This window comes from Protopterus annectens, chromosome 13.part0 (genome assembly GCF_019279795.1).
Source record: "Protopterus annectens isolate FY-2018-M chromosome 13.part0, PAN1.0, whole genome shotgun sequence".
Taxonomy (NCBI): domain Eukaryota; kingdom Metazoa; phylum Chordata; order Ceratodontiformes; family Protopteridae; genus Protopterus; species Protopterus annectens.
In genome coordinates, this window is record NC_056747.1 from 376,671,106 (window position 1) to 376,688,605 (window position 17,500).

The following is a 17,500-nucleotide window of genomic DNA, read 5'->3' on the forward strand; positions in this document are numbered from 1 at the left end:
CACTAACTCATTCTTACCTTTTATCACCTTCCTTATTTCTTCTATGATTGTATCATTTTTGAATATTTTCTGTAAGCCAGCTATTGATTGTTTACTTATTTTTGTAAATGATGATCTGTAGAACGTGTAGCTTTTCTTCCTGAGCCTCCGCTGAAAAAGGGCAACTTAGCTCAGTTGGACAAAACCCAGTGAACAAATGTAAAATATTCCTTACTTTTTCAGATATTTTTCCACATTTCGTTCTCTTTATCCTATATGTTTTACTCATGTATTTTCTCTACAAAATTATATACCCCATATGTAATATTTTCTTTGTATTTTGTCTCTTTTGCCAGCTAACTCAGCATCCAGCCTCTCTTCTGTCATTTTTATTTCCCCTAAATAAGGCAAAACCTCATTTCCTTTCAAGAAAAAAATATCTTAAACATATGCAACTTGATTTGTACTTTTTTCTTAAGTTTTTTTCTGTTACCTTTATTTTACTTCCTTGTTATCTTTCTAATAATTCTTTATCATTTTTATTATTCTTTCCAGTTTTAAAATATATATTTTTATACTTGCACCCTACCCACTGTCTCCAAATTTTATAAAATTTGCATTATTGTATGATCGTTCCTTAGTATATTTTCTAATAATTTCTTCCTCCTTTTTAAACTCTGCAGTTAATCCTTCTATCCCTTTTCCTTTCTTTTATTTTGCTATCTTCCCATATTGAAGCTCATGTTGCGCAGTGATCCGAAACCTGTCAACTGGTACTCCCCATTATTTCTTTTATGTCTTTAGGGTAAACTGTATCATCAGTTTGTGTTAGTGTTAAACATTCCACTTTTAAAAGAAAGACTATAAAATGTACATGTAAAACTGTTTTCTGTCCATCATAGTATATAGATAAACCACTGTCATACATTTTTCTATTCCCGTATCCCATATTACCCTTCCTGGTACTACTCATTTTTTTTTAAGAATTCCTATTCCAGAACATTTATCTTTTTCTGCCAACCAAGCAATTTCCCCCCATACTGCCTGTATATTCCTTTGTTACATCTGGTATCAAGCAAAGCAAAAAAAATAAATTTTTATATTTTTACACCATTCCACCGCCAAAGCTGTTATATCATTTCTAATGGTATTCACATTTAATGCTAACTTTCTTGCATCATCTTTTTCCTTTTTGTAAGTGTTTTGCTTCCACATATTTTCTTTTCCTTCTCCCAAGTTTCCTACCAATTGATTTGTCACTGCTGTGTTTTTCTCCAGTTTCCATTTCTCCCTTTTCAGTTAGTGAAATTTCAAATGTGTTCTGTTCATGTATATTGATTATCTCTTTGAACTGTTGCTACTTTTCTTATTACCTCTTCATTGTTTTAACCTTTTTCAATATCCCTGTCCTCACACCATCTCCAACATCTTCTGTAGTAATGTTTTCTACTGTTTGTTTTCTGAGCTTTTCTCCATCTTCTCTTTTCATTTCTAATAGTGAAGAGATAAACCAGTAGTATCAATTCTTTACATTTTCTTCAAAAAGGCAATGTTTTGCTGTATGTCCCGTATCCCAATATTGGCCACACCTTTTAGTCTTGTACTAAAGGATTTTCATCCCCACATAAATAAACATGATTTAAGTTGGTCTCAGTACCCAACAGATCCTCCAACCATTCACAGTTACTGTGTTTGAAATATGTTGAATTTTTCCATCTTTAACATTCATTGTTACCAACCCCCTGTCAATATAATTATTTCATTGCATTATTTTTTTAACTTCATGTCCTTACCTTTTTCTTTCACTGTGTAGTTTTAACTCCTGAAAATCCATATATGAAGTCATAAATTGCACATTTTCTTGTTGTTGTAGTTCCAAACTCTGAAATAGTCTTTCATTGGTGCAACTGTATTTCTTATCTCAGTCTGTTATAAAGCAAGTTAAAGCTTTCAGATGTCACTTCAGACAATTTCAGCTTCCAAATGAGTTCATGCTCTGTCTTTAATATTAAGCCCTAGTGGCAAAATAATACTACCCGTAATGCCATACCTGTTCACACTGCCATTGCTTTTACTTTATTCTTACCCCTGGTCACTTTTATCTGGCTGTTGAAAAACTGCAGATATTTGTCCCCCCCTTATTTCCTTCCATTCTTCCATACCATGCTGCAGCTACATAACCTTTCTTACAACAAAAAACTCTCTTGCAGAGGTAAACTCTGAAAACTGGCTACTCCACCAGCCGAGAATACCCCCTGTTTTCCCTTCGCCAGCTGTTGTTTCCAACCTCAGTTTCTTCCTCCTGTAATATTCTGTCTACCATGTTATATTATGCTTCCACTCCTTCCTTTGGCTGTGACTGATGAATCAGATCCGTCTGTGCTCATGTCTCCTGTCCATTTCCCAACTCTTAATTTTTTTTTTCATTATCTGTCCTTCAGTGAGTTTTCTTTTTTTCTTCTTTCTCCAGCTGTGCTGCACTCCATTTTGGAATTTCTGGAACTGCAGTAGCAGCCGTCTGGCATCACCTAGCAGCTCCAGAGTGCTTAACTTCCCGTCCTCCAAAGAGTAGGGGAAATTCCCAATGCCATGACCAAATTTCCCCTAGTTATACAAATCCCACCTTGGGTCTCCCTTAAAAGATGGCTACTAGCCTAGTGTGACAAACTCAGTCAACAAAGGATATGAAAAAAAATCTAGGGAAGTTAAAAAAAACGATGAGGATATATATGTATGATAGTGAATACCCAAGGCAAAGTTGGTACTACTGAGAATTAGAAAACCGCTATAAATTGGACATGTTTCCCATATGTTTATTTCATCCCATGTTAATGAAATTGTAGTATACATATAAATAGCTTTGAATATCTCCTGAGCGAAGGGTATAAGTTTTTTGGAAAGGAAAACTAGACAATTCTGATTCTTTTTTTTCTTGTTTTGTATTCTAGATTAGCATTGGCTAGTTTAAATAGACATACAGATGCGGTGCTGTACTATAAAAAAGCCTTGGGTCTTGATCCAGAGAATGAAACTTACAGATCCAACCTGAAGATTGCAGAGCAAAAAATGAAAGAAGCTTCCAGTCCTGTAAGTATGCCACAGTTTTTTTTTAACTTTATGTAGTAACGCAAGTTCAACAGTAACCCATTATGTCTTGTAGGAGCTGGACTGTTCATACATCTGCTGTATGTGTAAGAATGAGATATGTAAATGATGGAAGAAATGCAGACCTGTAGTCCTTTTTTTCTTCTTTTTTGTACATGGACCATAGTATTATCACCTTTGTGGGTATTTAGCTGCATGACTGCACTTCATCCATACCAAACCAGAGTAAATCTGAAAAGAACACTTGTTTCCAGGAATGACGTGTGTGTGTGTGTGTGTGTGTGTGTGTGTGTGTGTGTGTAAAATGTCTGTGCCTTTTTCTAGGAACGTTAAAGGTGTATGCATATTACAGCTCCACCCCCTTTTAGGAGTAGCAAGACCTGGTTGACTTTAGCCTTTTCTAAAAAAAAAAAAAAAAAAAAAAAAAGAGAGCAAGGCTTGTCTTGTTTCAGTCACTGTTTCTGTTACTCTAGTTCATTGTACATTGAAGTGTGCATGCTTTACAGCTGTCCATTTTCTTGAAATGCAAAATAAGGGAGGGAAGAACGTACATAGCAAGAATGAATAGTCTGACTGCATTCATGAGAAGGTGGGAGTAACATGGCGGAGAGCAATGATGCATTTAGGACTGTAAGGAGACTGAGAAAATAAAGTTCATTATGGAGGAAGGAAAGCAAGAAGTTTCAGCAGCTCCATAAAGGAGATTCACTGTAATGATGCATTTGAGTTGGTGAATGCATTGAATGAGCTGCTAGAGTGGGTAGTGTTAAATTATCCATAAAGAGAAAGAGAGCCACCGGAGGCGAGTGGTGGCTACAAGATAATAGGTACTCACATTTGGCAGATTTCATCGACTCTGCCCTACCATATAATGTGTGGTGGTCTGCAATTCCTCCACATCCCAGCTTTCCATTCACATGAAGTCTGTTAACAAATCAAAATGGAATCTGTCCTGGCTCATCATTGTATTAATGCGGTATACAGACGTGTTTTGTCTCGTGTCTTTTGGCTGTCCCAGAACAGTTCAGATTGCATTGTGCTGCTGTTGAAAAAATGAAATAGTGGCTTGGCCACGTTATCCTTTGTTTTTAAGCATTTTGCAAAAGCCACAGTTTACCTGAAAGGGTCTAAAGGTAGGTATGACACCCCCCACCCAGAAGTAAGAATTGGGATTAATTGTTTAAATAAAGCTGAAAATACTGTCGTTAATCACCCCCCCTTCCCAAAACAAAATCAGACATGTAAACCAAGTGGCTGCACGTCTAATTTTAAAAGCTTTTACCTATAATAAACAGAACCTTTTGTCAAACTCTGTTGCATAAATAGCATAACCAGGAAATATATACTTGGCAAATGCCATTTTTTAATTTTTTTTTTTTGACAGAGGGTCTAGGTGAGTCCAAGTGTGGTATTTATGAATAGTCCATTTTGAATTTGTTTAATGTACGTTAGATGCAATGCGTACTGTGGAGACGAGTATACATTTTGTGAATTTTGAGTAAGTGTACTTCATGTGGAATTTTTCTGGAAAACTCTGCCACCATAACCTTGCTTCTGTGGCAGTGGTGACTGTAAATGTAGAAGAATGTAGTGGGGGGTGTGGAGGGGGCTCGTAAAAGGCTTGTGAACATTTGGGGGGGGGTTACGGTCTGTGTTATAGGTTGCTTGCATACTTGAAAAGTTGAATCCAAGGTGATTCAGTCTTCATATAGTAGTATCTTGAACTGTTCACTGCAGTTGTGCTGTCTTCAACAGCGTTTTATTGTACTGCAAGTTTGAGCTCCTCCCATGATGCTCTGCTTCCTTCTGTAGTTCTAGTTCTGCTTCTTTAAGAAGCATCTAAGTTTCTACAGGTTGAGCAACTGTTTCAAATTTTTATCTAAAAATCAGTTTTGTGACAAATAAGTCACCCCTTTCAAGTCATATTTATAGCATAATATAGTTAGACACTTTTATTACAGATTTCTGATTAATTGCAATTTGATATTTCTTTCTTTACCTCAGCACCCTTTGTCTCCTGCATTTTAGTCAGGTTTCCTTCTCCCTTTCTCACATAGCAGCATCACTGCTTCTTTTGACAAATACTTATACATATTTTAGTCCTTAAAGTAAAAATAAAAAAAATAATAGTAAATAAGTTTATAGTTCTTAACATTTTTAGAAGTTATGGTTCTTGTGGTGTAAGCCTTTTATCTTTGGCCTTCATTGTTTTTTTTTTTTTTTTTTGCATTGCCAATTTTGCGCTCTGAATGGAGTTTTCTCCTATTAGTCTTGTTTTTCATTATATTTATGTGATTAGAGTATAAATGACCAAATTGTTTAATTGCCAAATACAAAATATCAGCGAAGACAGAACGTTCATATTACCCCCCCCCCCAAATTAAAGCTACAAAAGATCACAATAAGTAAATTATTTCCTTTTGCAATCTTTACACCAAAACTCCTACATAACACTAAGCCCAGATTTATCTTAATAGCACTAGTACAGAAAGTTTTAAGTTTTTTAATGTAAGATGTAGGGATAGGGACAGAGTTAACTTTAGCACTCATTAAGGTGGGGCTTTGCCCCAGCACCATTTCAGTAATGCGTGCTGACCCATAAGCTGCCCCTAACTCCTATGCCTTGCATTAAAAACCATCTTTGCACAGCACTGACACTCTACAGAAGAGGCTCGCCCACCTATATGTGTGCATACCTACATGCACTGTCATTTGATCTATTCCTTTACCTAACTCTTACTGTAATCTGTATACACTTGCCCACGTACACACTAAACCTGTCCGCTTACCCTAACCAGCACATGTACCCCTCATAAAAACCTACTTTCCAAAAGTGCCATTCAATGTAGTGGGCATAAAGTAAGAACATGCAAGCAAGTGTTCCATCAAAGCTTTAAGACGTTTGTATAATTTGTTACACACACGTACATAGACTTGTTTGTTACTGTTCATGTTTTTCTTGCTGCTGTTTTCACCATTGGGGAAGAGAAATCCCCTGTTTTTTTCACAATTTCAGGTGTATGATCACAAAATTCCGTCCCTGGATCTGCATGACCTTTGTCCTTCCAAAGTTGGAACATCTTGAAGCTGATTGTAATATTTGCAGGAAGTTCTACCAAATTACTCTGTTAAACAGAACAAACAAAATGATACTGAGGGTGGGACATCTGGGAGGGATGCTGATGGAATGGGTGTAGTCTGGGACAAATGTGTTGAGTAGCCTCTGGATATTTCCTTGATCCGGTTGTCTAATGTTAAGAAATGTCATTTTGTGTATTTAAAAAGACCTGCAGAAGGCCATTCATTTTTCCTTTACCTCATGATGAGGAAAGAACCACAAAGATGGAGAATTTTCTCAGGTAGCCCCTGATCCAGCCAAGATCTCCAAAGTAGTAGGCCATTCCAGTCTGGCTGAACCTGGACCATCTCATGTCCCATCAGTGCCATCCACAACCCCTCCTTCAGTTATTGCTAGACCTAAGCTTTAGTTCTTCAAACTCTGATCTGAAGAAAAGACTGGGCAGCTTCTTCTCTTTGCATGAGCTGTCTAAGATTTTGCATTCTTGAACAGCTTTAGCTGTATCAATAAAATACTGCAGGTCAGTGCATAGCCTTGCTATCCCCTTGGATGAGAAGAAGATTATGGCTTTTTTGAAGGCCCAGCTACAATTACATTCACCCAGTCTGTTTCCAGGCTACAGGAAATGAGCCCCTGTAATCCACTTTGGAGACCTACCGTGGGCCCATTTGAAGTATTGGGAGTATCAGGTTTGTGGAAGCCATGACCTTTTTACTTAACTGCAAGCATGACAGCCACTGTTGACCCCCCCTCAAGGAAGGTGGACTCTGAGACATTTCCACTGGTGACTATAGCTGATGGGCCCAACATTGTCGACAGCAGAGTTCTCCACATTCCCTTTGAGGCTGATCTTATTGATGCTGTTTTCTTGGTGCTAATAATGCATTTTTCTGTTTCAGCCCTTGGTTTGGCATAGTGCTGCTGTAGTTTGGTATTCAGTGTTTGACTCCCTGTTTCAACCTGGCCCTTGAGATTAATGGTCTCAGAGATAGCATTCTTGACACCATCAATTAAGGTATCGGAGTTGTTACTGGTAAGAAATACTTTTTTGATACAGAAAATGGATATACTACAGTAGCCTTATTTGTACAAACCATCCAGATTGAAGGGAGGGTGATGACTAAAGGCACCAAAAGGGCCAAGGATTGGAATGTCCCTTAGCAGTTAGATACATGGCTGAGTTGTTTAAGAACTTCTCCCAGGAAGCTCAGAAAGAGGATACGCAAGAAGCAGCACTTTAACTCCCCATTTGAATCTCCCACCCTTTAACATGGATCTCAAAGAAGGATGAATTGCCCCCAATACTGTCCAGAAGACCCCAGATTTGAGTTGATCCTTGAAATGACATGGCAGAAGGGTCCTTGACTCACTGACCAATTTTTCCTGAGGAAATGATCCTCTAAAAGGCATTCTAGTCCACCCAATCAGCAGCTGGGGTGGTACCCCCCCCAAAAAAAAATGTAGTGAAACTAGTTTGCCAACATGCATGGAGGCCAGTGTTGCAGAACCCATTCATGCAAACCAGTTGGAGTTCTATGGACTCCCAAGGACAGACCTCACTGAAAGATATGATTTCTTTGAGACTCCACTGTGCTCTTGACTGCCACAGAGACAACTTGGGATGTTCAAGTTATTTATCTTTCAGACAAGGAGCCCATTGTGATGGATTGGTTAGGGAAGTGAATTTATGCATTAAATACATTTGCAGTATATTCATTAACTAACTTTGATGCATGTAATTTAGATTCCGAGGAAACTAGATATTAGTACACTAGATTTCTTGTGCTAGTTACCACCTGGAGATGCACGAAAGCAGTTGGAGTCCGGTTTTAACTCCGAATGCCACAGCCATACCGTCCATGTCATTGCTGCCCAACACAGCAGACAGAGCAGCTGAATTGGCCATTGTGATGGAGTTACAGGTCTGGCTCTGTCTAGCCAGATTTGCAGAAAACTTCAAAGCAGCCTTTGCAAATGCCCCCTTTAATTGGGCCAGCCTTTTCAGACCAAAAGTCACAGATGCTAGAAAGTAAGCTGGAAGACACATGCTCATAGTTGCTGGAAATATATTCTTTGTCCTCAAAGGTCCTTTGCTACGAATCAGAAGGTTGAGATTAACCTGTAATTTTGGAAATCCCAACAGCTTCAATATGAGCAGTGAGGAAGTAGTGGCCAGGGACCCACTGACAGCTCAAGTAGAGCTGGAGAAATTCTGGGTGCCAAGCCCTTCAAAGCTTTCCTGCTGCCAAAGAGCACTGCTGTTGCAAGCTTCTGAGGATCAACAATCGGCTAATGTTTCTCCACTGCTAGGCAGATAAGTTCCCTAGACTGGGCGGCGCTTTCTACAATTAATTTTATGACTGAAACAGTACTTGGTTTTCTGTTTTAATTTTTTTTTTTTTCCCGTGTTTTTTTCAAACTGTGACTGTTTTATGCCAGAATTTACTGTTTTCGGGACTGTCACATGACTTGTTTAAGTTTAAAACATTGGTTCATATATTACTTCTAGTGTAAATTATGATATTTCTAATGTTTACTTTAACTTTTACAGAGAAAATTTATTGTAGAAATTGAGTTCAGGGCTTAGGAAAGTGTATGTTGTGCTTTCCATGGTATTTTTAAGGTAAAAACGCATCTATCTGATGTCTCATTCTGCTTCACTGATGGATTACGGATCGATCCCTAGATCTGACTCTGACACCTTCAACAGATGTTAGCTTCCAGGATCGAGCTCTTCCCTTACCCATAATCCTCTTCCCCTCGCTCTACCGCCTCAGATCTCATTTGCTGCCAGTGTATACAGATGCGATCTCCTCCCTTTCCTGTCCGTTCGGGCCGTGGCCCCTTTTCTTTTTAGGATTTGTTGCCTTGGGGCATATTGTAGTTTATCTTCATAGATATGCCAACTCGTTTTAAGAGATGCACCAAGTGCAATAGAAAAATCCCACTCTCAGATGCACATGTCAAATGTGTTTGGTGGCTGCTCACTTGGATTCCCCTTGCAATCCTTGGGCAGTCCAGGAGTGTAGGAATAAGTTAATTTTAAAAGGACTTCTGCCTGCTCAACTTTCTTCTTCAGGGGCTCAACCCTCCTCTAAGAACTTGCTAGGCTCCAAGGCAAAAAAGTTCCAACATAAAGAATCCAGGGGGTCCTCTGAGCCTCCTACAAAAATCACTAGAGAGTCTGATCCGAAGAGGTCTGCACCTAGGTCTGTGTTGGCTCCCTCGGCTTTAAAAGACTTGACTTCGAGTGAGCATGCTTCTGAACCAGATGACTTTTCGGATCCTACCAGTTCGGGTCTGACCTTTTGACCTTATTCTCAGATCCACAAGTCCCCAGATCTGGATCTAGTATTCGTTTACGTGGGGAGGTGCATAAGATCGGTTTCTCCTATGGTGCTGACCAAGATTTTGCAGACACATTGACATTCAAGACCTTCCTCCGTGGCTTCTTCCAGATTCTCTAGGAGCCTATACAATGACATGGACAAGATAGTTATGTCCATTATCAGGGCTCAGATCCAGATGGGGATACTTCAGCTGTCTCCCGGTGGATACGAGAGTCCCTACCACTTCTTCTCTGATCTGTATAGTGGTTTCAGAGCCCCAGGACAGCAGTCTGCCGAGGGATTCTGGATCTGATAAGAGGACCTTTGCTTTGTTGACACTGACCATGATCTTGACTACCTCTGCTTTAAGATCCTTTGATCAGAGTGAGTCATGGGTCTGTGATGTCATGGCCGGATCTGAGGGGTGAGGTTAGGCTCCATTTTTATTGGATCTTTCCCTCCCCCTTTGAGCTTCAGCTCTTGACAGTGTGGAATCAAGTTCTATTTGAGCACTGGGGTGCTCCTTCCTTACTTCCTCGGTGGCTGCGGTTCTGAAGGAGTTGGTAGAGGATATCCCCGGGACCTTTGGCTTTGAGTTTTAGAAACTGCTTTCTCTGCAGACAGAGCTATGGACCCTTTGACTACTTCTGCTCCTCTTCATATCCCTGCATCAGATCTGGGTCAGCCTGCCTCTGAGGACTTCCAAACTCTTATCACCTGTGGTGGCCACTTCCTCTTCTGACTCTTCGCCTGAATTTCCCACAGAGGCTTTCCCACAGAAGAGGACGTGCAAGAGGAGGCACTTGGACTCCCCTGTGGTGTCCCTCACTGAGGATACAGACTACGATGAGGGAGAGGATCCCACTAATCACCACCGGACAATGTCTCGTTTGCAGACATCTTAGAAATCTTAAAGCAAAGAGATGGCTGGTCATCCAAAAATACTTTGGAGGAGTCTGTATTCTTGGAGGCCTTTGGAGCAGGCCCATCTACATCTTGGACAGACCCCCCGGTGGACCCTCTTCTATATAGATCTTTGCCACCCATTGGGCCTGGAAGGACCCAGACATCATAGAGCCTGTGCCAAAACATCCAGATAATTTTCTTCCTTTGAGGACTGATCATTTTGGAACAAGGGCATTCCCGTTGATGCTGTGGTGGTAGCAGCTGCTACTAAGAGCTCACACAGCAGAGCTCGACTAAGCGCAATTCACCTCGGCGACTTTTTTGCTTAGAACACTTAATTACTTGGCTCATTTTATTTGCCTACAGAAACCTAGCGAAACCAGTCTTTGGTGGAGTGCTTGCCTAAGGAGGAGCTAGATAAAATTTCTCCAAAGCTGACCATTCTTACCTCCCTGGCAAACTCTTCCATGAGGATCATTTCCCATTCGGCAAAAGGGCAGCCAGCACAGACATTGCGATATGCAGACATGCATGGATAATGAGGCTTTTTGATTTCATGGAGCCCTTGAAGGCATGTCTCATCAAAGCCCCTTTCGATGGGTCCTTTTTGTTTGGCCCATTAATGAAGCACCCTGACCTGCAGCGAGAAAGAGGGTAGGACCTTGTCTGCTGTGGAGAATCAAGTTTTCCACCCCTCAACAAACCTATTCTAGGAATCAGAGGTGCTAAGAAAACTTGGTTTCATAGAATCGCCAAGTTCCTTTCCTGATAAAAGCGGAGAGAATTCTTCCAGAGGCAGAGGAGGTTGCAATGGGAGACACTGCCCTAGAGGCAGAAGGGGCCTGCAAATTCAGGGCTTTAGGGAATCCTTTTCTGATGAGCTGTTTCAGCACTCCTGAAGGGCTGACTGTCCAACTCTGGAGGCAGTTGGGGGCCATTTTTCCCTGCACCCAAACTCCTGGGCCCAAATTACATCAAATGCTTGGGTGCAAACCATAATATCCAGAGGCTACTACATTCCCTTTTGTCTCATCCCTGCAAAGATTAAAAAGAAGCGTCCAATGTTCCACCCAGCCAGATGGAGTTGGCAGTTCCAGAAATCAAACGGTTACTGCAAAAGAGTCATCCAAGAAGTCTCAGCTGAACAGAGAGGGTCCGGAACTTACTCCCATTTCTTTTTGGTGCCAAAGAAAACAGAGGACCCAAGCCCTATCCTGGACGTAAGCAAGCTCAATTTATATGTAAAGAAAGGGAAGTTCTGGATAGTTTAGTCCAGCCTTCAGTTCCGAAGAAAAGATTGGATGTGGTCTGTGGACTTAACACGTGCTATTACATAAAAATACAGATGCTGCAGAAGTCACCTGTGCTTCTGCATGAGAACAAATCACTTCCAGTTTAGAGCCCTACCCTTTGGACTTGGCACAGCCTGCCTGGATGTTTTACCGAATGCATGGCAGTGGTCACAGCTCATCTACACCTGCAAGGGTTTCAGGTGTTCCCATATCTGGATGATTGACTCCTAACTGCCCCCACCCAGCATCAACTTTCTCAGACTAGACTACTTGTATCAAATTTCCCATGAACTGTCATCACTATAAACTTGGACAAGTCACAGCCATTGCCTGTTCAAAGCTTGGAATTCATCTGCACTCAACTGAACACAGTTATGCCAGTAGCTTCCTTAGTGACCATGGACACTTCCCACCTATGGTGGGGAGTGGGCATTTTGAGGGGAAGATGGTCCAAGACACGTGGACTCCCCTAGAGACCAGATTGCATATAAATGTCCTGGAGATGAGGGCTGTCCTCCTATTGTTGCAAGCCTTTCAGGATATTCTACCTCTGGGAATATTGCTATTCATACTGACAGATCAGTTTTCTGGTAGATCAACAAGTTAGGAGGAACCTGTTCATACCGATTTCTTCCCCACCGCTTTCTGCTTGCAACACATGTATAGGGGAAATCCAGCGTGTTGGCAGACAGGATTAGCAGGTCCATTCTGATGTCACATGAGTGGTTCCTCAGTCAGTACCGAACAAGATATTGTACCGTTATGGTCTTCCCTGCTGCAATGTCTCTGCATCCCTGCACAACAAGTCCAGCAGTTATTTCGCTCTGATCCCTCTTTCAGGGAGTTCCTTGAGAGACTCCTCCAATCAAAGACCCTACTCCCTCATGGGGTCTAACTGTAATCTTGCAAGCATTGAACAAAAACCCTTTGAACCAACTAATGATTATGACTTGAAAATTTTGTTCTGGAAGTCTGCCTTTGTCTTAGCAGTTACTTCATCAAAAAGAGGTTCTGAGTTGCAGGCATGGTCATCTAAACCTTCCTACATAATTTTTCACAAGGATAGAGTTTCCCTACATGCTTAACCCATCTTTTATGCCAGAAGTGGCAACAGAGTCTACCATCAGAGCATTCAGTTACCAGTGTTCTTTCCAAATTCTAGCAAAGGGGAGAATGTGTTACACGCCTTGGATGTTCATAGTTAGGACAAGACAATTCAGAAAATCTGAGCAGCTGTTTGTCTCCTTTCCCCCTAACCGTAAGGATTGCACTTTCTAAAGTGACATTAGCTAGGTGGATAACAAGTGACATAACTTTTATTTGACAAAAATGGTCTGAAATTGCCTAGTACTCCAAAAGCCCATTCAACAAGATCCTTGGCTTCCTCAGCAGCTTTTTTTCATCTAGAGTTCCAGTTGATGTTTGTGCTGGAGCAACTTGGTTTACGTCTCATACCTTCGTGACCCGTTATAAGTTGGACATTATCTACAGGAGCAGGATGTCTTTTGGCTCCTTGTTGCTCCAGCATATACTTCTTGAGGCCACCCAACAAATCGTGTAGCTGGGGACTGAGCAATCAGTGAAGTAGAATGAGAGGGACAACATCAGATTTATTAATAATGTACTTAACATAACTTGGTATCTGTGTTGTCCTAATTCTGCCTCACCTTCCCACCCAGCCACCCCCCTCCTAAAAAGTCTGTCGCTTAGAGGATCTGAAGAAACCTTTGTTGGAACCTACATTCCAGGTTGAGCCCTTGGTTCCTTTTTTTCTTTCTACTTCTGTTAGAGGCAGCAAACTCTATCTGAGGTGGCAGAGCTAGGGGTAGAGGATTATGAATAAGGGAGAAGCTCGAGCCTGGAAGCTAAAGTCTGTTAAAGGCATCAGATTTGACTCCAAGGATCGGATCCATAACCCATCAGTGATGCAGAATGAGAGTAGGACAACACAGATTCCAAGTTATTGTAAGTATACAACTAATAATTTTTTTATAACACTATTTACCAACTGCTGCTGTCATTTTTACTTGAGTTTCTGGCTTCCTTCTCAGCTATGCTATGGAACAACTTAACCAGTTACTCAGTCTTCCATTCCTCCAGCCACATAAAGAAGAAAATTTCAAGATGGTCTTTGCTCATTCAACAGGCTATTGCTTCTCCAAATTTGTTTAAGGTTTGTCCCTAACTCTGGATCCTTTTTATGAAAAGCAAAATAAGCAAACAGTAAACTTCTGGCAAGCAAACAGACTCCAAAAAGAGGGGAGTGTCCCAGAAACCAGAGAAGTCCAAATGACTGTCTACAAATTTAAACACCCCCCCCCCCCCCGCCCTCACCTTCTCTCTGTATTTACAGTCTTCTCTAAAGTCTGGCTGTCCACATCTCTCTCTCTCTCTGTTGCAAAGGAAAATTTTAGACAAATTGACTCAGAGAGTTATCCAACAGGGGGGTTCAGCTGACAGACAGTGTCCTGTTTTACAGGAGATTCCACCTCATCCTCCTGACATAATATTCCCTTTTCTCCTCCTGTCATTCTTTATCCATTGATATAGGGGCAATAGAACCTGTACCTCCTTCCTAATGGGGTAAGGTTTTTCAAGAATGTTTCTAGTAACAAGGAAGTCTATGGAGACCAGTCATGTGTCTTTCCTTTCTGTATCAGTTTATGAAGCTCACAAAGTTCAAAATGCTACCCTTTTACAGTGCATCTCTTGCTTCCCCCCCTTTTTTTTCTGGATTGCACTTTTCACTTATCTGCAAGGTATTCATGTATTTGCTTATTTAGATCACTTGCTTATTTTTGCATCTCTCACTTGGTAACATTCAAATATCTTGTTTGCCTTCCTCCCACAGGATTGAAATTGTATTTTTCGGGTGTTTCCTAAAATCTTCAGTTCAAAGAGCTTTTCTTCCTTTTTTAATTTCCCCAAATCTCTTGGGTTTCTAATACTAACTGGAGTGGTTCCCATTCCTAAGTCAAAGTACAATTAAAGCTCATGAAATTAGTATTGTTTTGATCTTTGTCAGCCAGAAATGCTCTTTGCAGCGCCAGCAATGTGCCCAGTAATGACTCTTCCTGCAAGTTCGTCCAGAGTTGCATGTGTTGGTAATGTAGATTTTTTTTTTTTATGAGACCCATAGCTCCTACTACTATTTTGACTGGGTATCTTCCACATTACTCTTGTTTCTGCCTGCAAATCCTGATATTTTATGACTTGGTGATGTCTGTACACGACATTGTAGTCACTGAGTGTGGTGATGTTAGTGATAATGCAACTTATGTCTTCATTTCATGGGCTACTATATCTGGTTTTCTAGCATCTATCTTTTGAACTGTTAGTAATGGGATGATCCCATGTGATGTAAACTTCATCATTTTCTGTGATGCTTTGTGGCTCATGTTTCCAGTGTTTTTCAGCCACTTCAGTACCGTAATGTTTGCACAATCCCCATTGCAACAATCTTGTCACATTATTATACCTTTCAGTATACAGTCCGTCTGACATTAGTATGTCACAGACATCTGTTTCCATTTCAGTTTTCCAAAACCTAAATTTGTCTGTTTCTCCCACATGTTCAATGAACTTTGTAAACCAATGTGTACGAGGCCGACTATTTTGGGCTGCCAATATTAACCTTTCATCTCCTGGTTTGAATTTGCCTCTCCTTAACCATTCCTGCATTCTTTCCTGATCAACATGAGGTTCTTACCGAAGTGTTCTGTACTTCCAGCTATATTTATGCATTTTACACATTTCTTGCCTTCTCATCTGGTCCTTCACCTTTTATTCTGTTTTTTGGCACATTCAGTTGCTGCCTGATTTTTGTCTACTTCTGGTAAGATTCCATTTCTGCTTGACATCAATACGCCTCTGCTAGATTAAGTAGAAAAGTCATCTTAGTTTTGAAACATGAGGAGAAATAAATCTTTCCGTACATTTGGGTCTTGTGAGTTCAGCAGATGTGTGGAGTCCCATAATTGCAGATCTATACATCGATGTCAAGGAAGCCTACCCCTCCTTCGGAACAGGGAATGTATAGTATTGGTATGCAATAATTTTTATAAATGATTTGGTGAGCATGAAGCATCCTTGTTTTCCTGTTTAATCTGTCCAACATGTTTTGGGGCCAGTCAGTCGCTCCAAAACTGTAAGTTAGGACCGGAAGAACAAATTGGTATATAGCTTGTATGCCCAAGTTTTATTTGGATTTGTTCATCCTTTCTTCCATAAGGAAAAGTAGATATCTAAATCTGTTGCTCAGTTTTTCTTTTCAGTTCAGGACTTCAGCAAGAGAATATCTTGGGATACTTGGATTGTGGCATCTGTGATTCCTGTAGCCAGATTTCACATAAGAAGGAATCAGTGGTACTCAAATTATGTATGCTCCCAATATCAGCCCCTCCTGATGTTTCAAGTTTCAGTTTTAGGATTGGTGGTGAGACCACTTTTATGTGAATCCAGGTCATCCCTTTCTCCCTTCCTGCTGCAATAGAGTCTTCAACAGCAAGTGCCTCAGACTTTGCTTTGGGAGTAGTGTCTTTGGGGGTAAAAGCACAGAGTCTTGGGAACAAAAATGACAGACCAAAATTAACTTTATGTTGGCAGTTATAAATGCTTTCAACTCTTATCAGTTACCTGTGATCCTCATGAACTCTAAAAGAGATTACAGACAACTGTACATTGATATGGTGATTAAACAGGGGTATTCCAGGTCTTAGCCATGGTAGTCTGAAGTACAGCTGTTCAGCACAATGTCACTCTGTAGGTTCTTAGTTTGTCAGAGCAAAAGTTTGTGACAGTCAAGTGGAGCAGGACAGACCCTCACAAACTGAAATAGAGCCGGGGTCGTCTTGGATTTGATTAGGCTATGAGGAACTCCTCAGGAAGATCTGTTTACTTCCATTCTCAATAAAAGATTAGCAAAATTCTGCTCCAGGACTCATTGCAAGCAGGCCTGGAAAACAGATGCATGGTCTCTTCCTTGGAAGTGATTGTTCCTGTAGGCCTTTCCACATTTTCCATTCATACTCTGGTCATTCTAAAGATTCAGAAAGATTCTTTAAAGATCATTGTAGCGACTCCCTTCTGGCCTAGGCAGCAATGGGTTCTTATTTTGGAAATAGCCAAGGGCAATTAACAAAAACTTTTACATACTGGGCCTACTCGAACAAAGCACTGGTTGTTTGATACACCCCAACTTGAAATAACTTCAGCTAATTGGATGATAGATAAAACCTTTTAAGCACCTATTTTCTAAGGCTGTACAGCAAGTATTAAAGCAGAAAAAAACTGCTACTCAGAAATCCTGTATTAGCAAATAAAAAGGGTTTTCGTAGTTGGTGCAGTATTAAGAACAAACACCTTTTTAAGACTCTTATTTTCTTGGTTCTCCAGTATTTGTGTTTACTGTTCTCTGGACTGGATTTTCTTACTCTATCGAGGTTCATTTATCAGCCATTTCAGCATGTCTGCCTATGTTCTCCCTTTTTCAAATTCATTCCTATGTTAATATGTTTTTGAAAGAGGTTTTGCAAATCAGGCCACCTAAAACAGGCCCGGCTTCTCCTTGGATCCCAAGTTTGTTTTGGAAAACTTAAGCTGGTTCAAATAGAATAAGTTTTATCAGGCTGACCTGAGGTTCTTAACATGCAAAGCACTACTACTGATTGCTTTGACTTCTGCAAAGTGTGTGAATTGCAAGCTGTTGTGGTGGGTTAACCTTTTCTTATTTTCCACAAAGATAGGGTTTCTGTGAGAGCTAATATTTTATTTATCCCTTAAGTGGTATCCAGGCTTACTCTGAGCCAGGC

The 17,500-nt window shown here is 40.6% G+C and overlaps 1 protein-coding gene across 2 annotated transcripts in view; it reads left to right on the forward strand.

The window, feature by feature from the left end:
• The window catches only part of SGTA (small glutamine rich tetratricopeptide repeat co-chaperone alpha), a 571,490-nt gene that overhangs the window by 342,602 nt on the left and 211,388 nt on the right, over positions 1–17,500 (forward strand). For both annotated transcript variants that reach the window (XM_044053988.1, XM_044053987.1), the window contains exon 7: positions 2,928–3,066. In XM_044053988.1, coding sequence (XP_043909923.1) covers positions 2,928–3,066 — 139 coding nt within the window. The remainder of the gene's footprint in view (positions 1–2,927; positions 3,067–17,500) is intronic.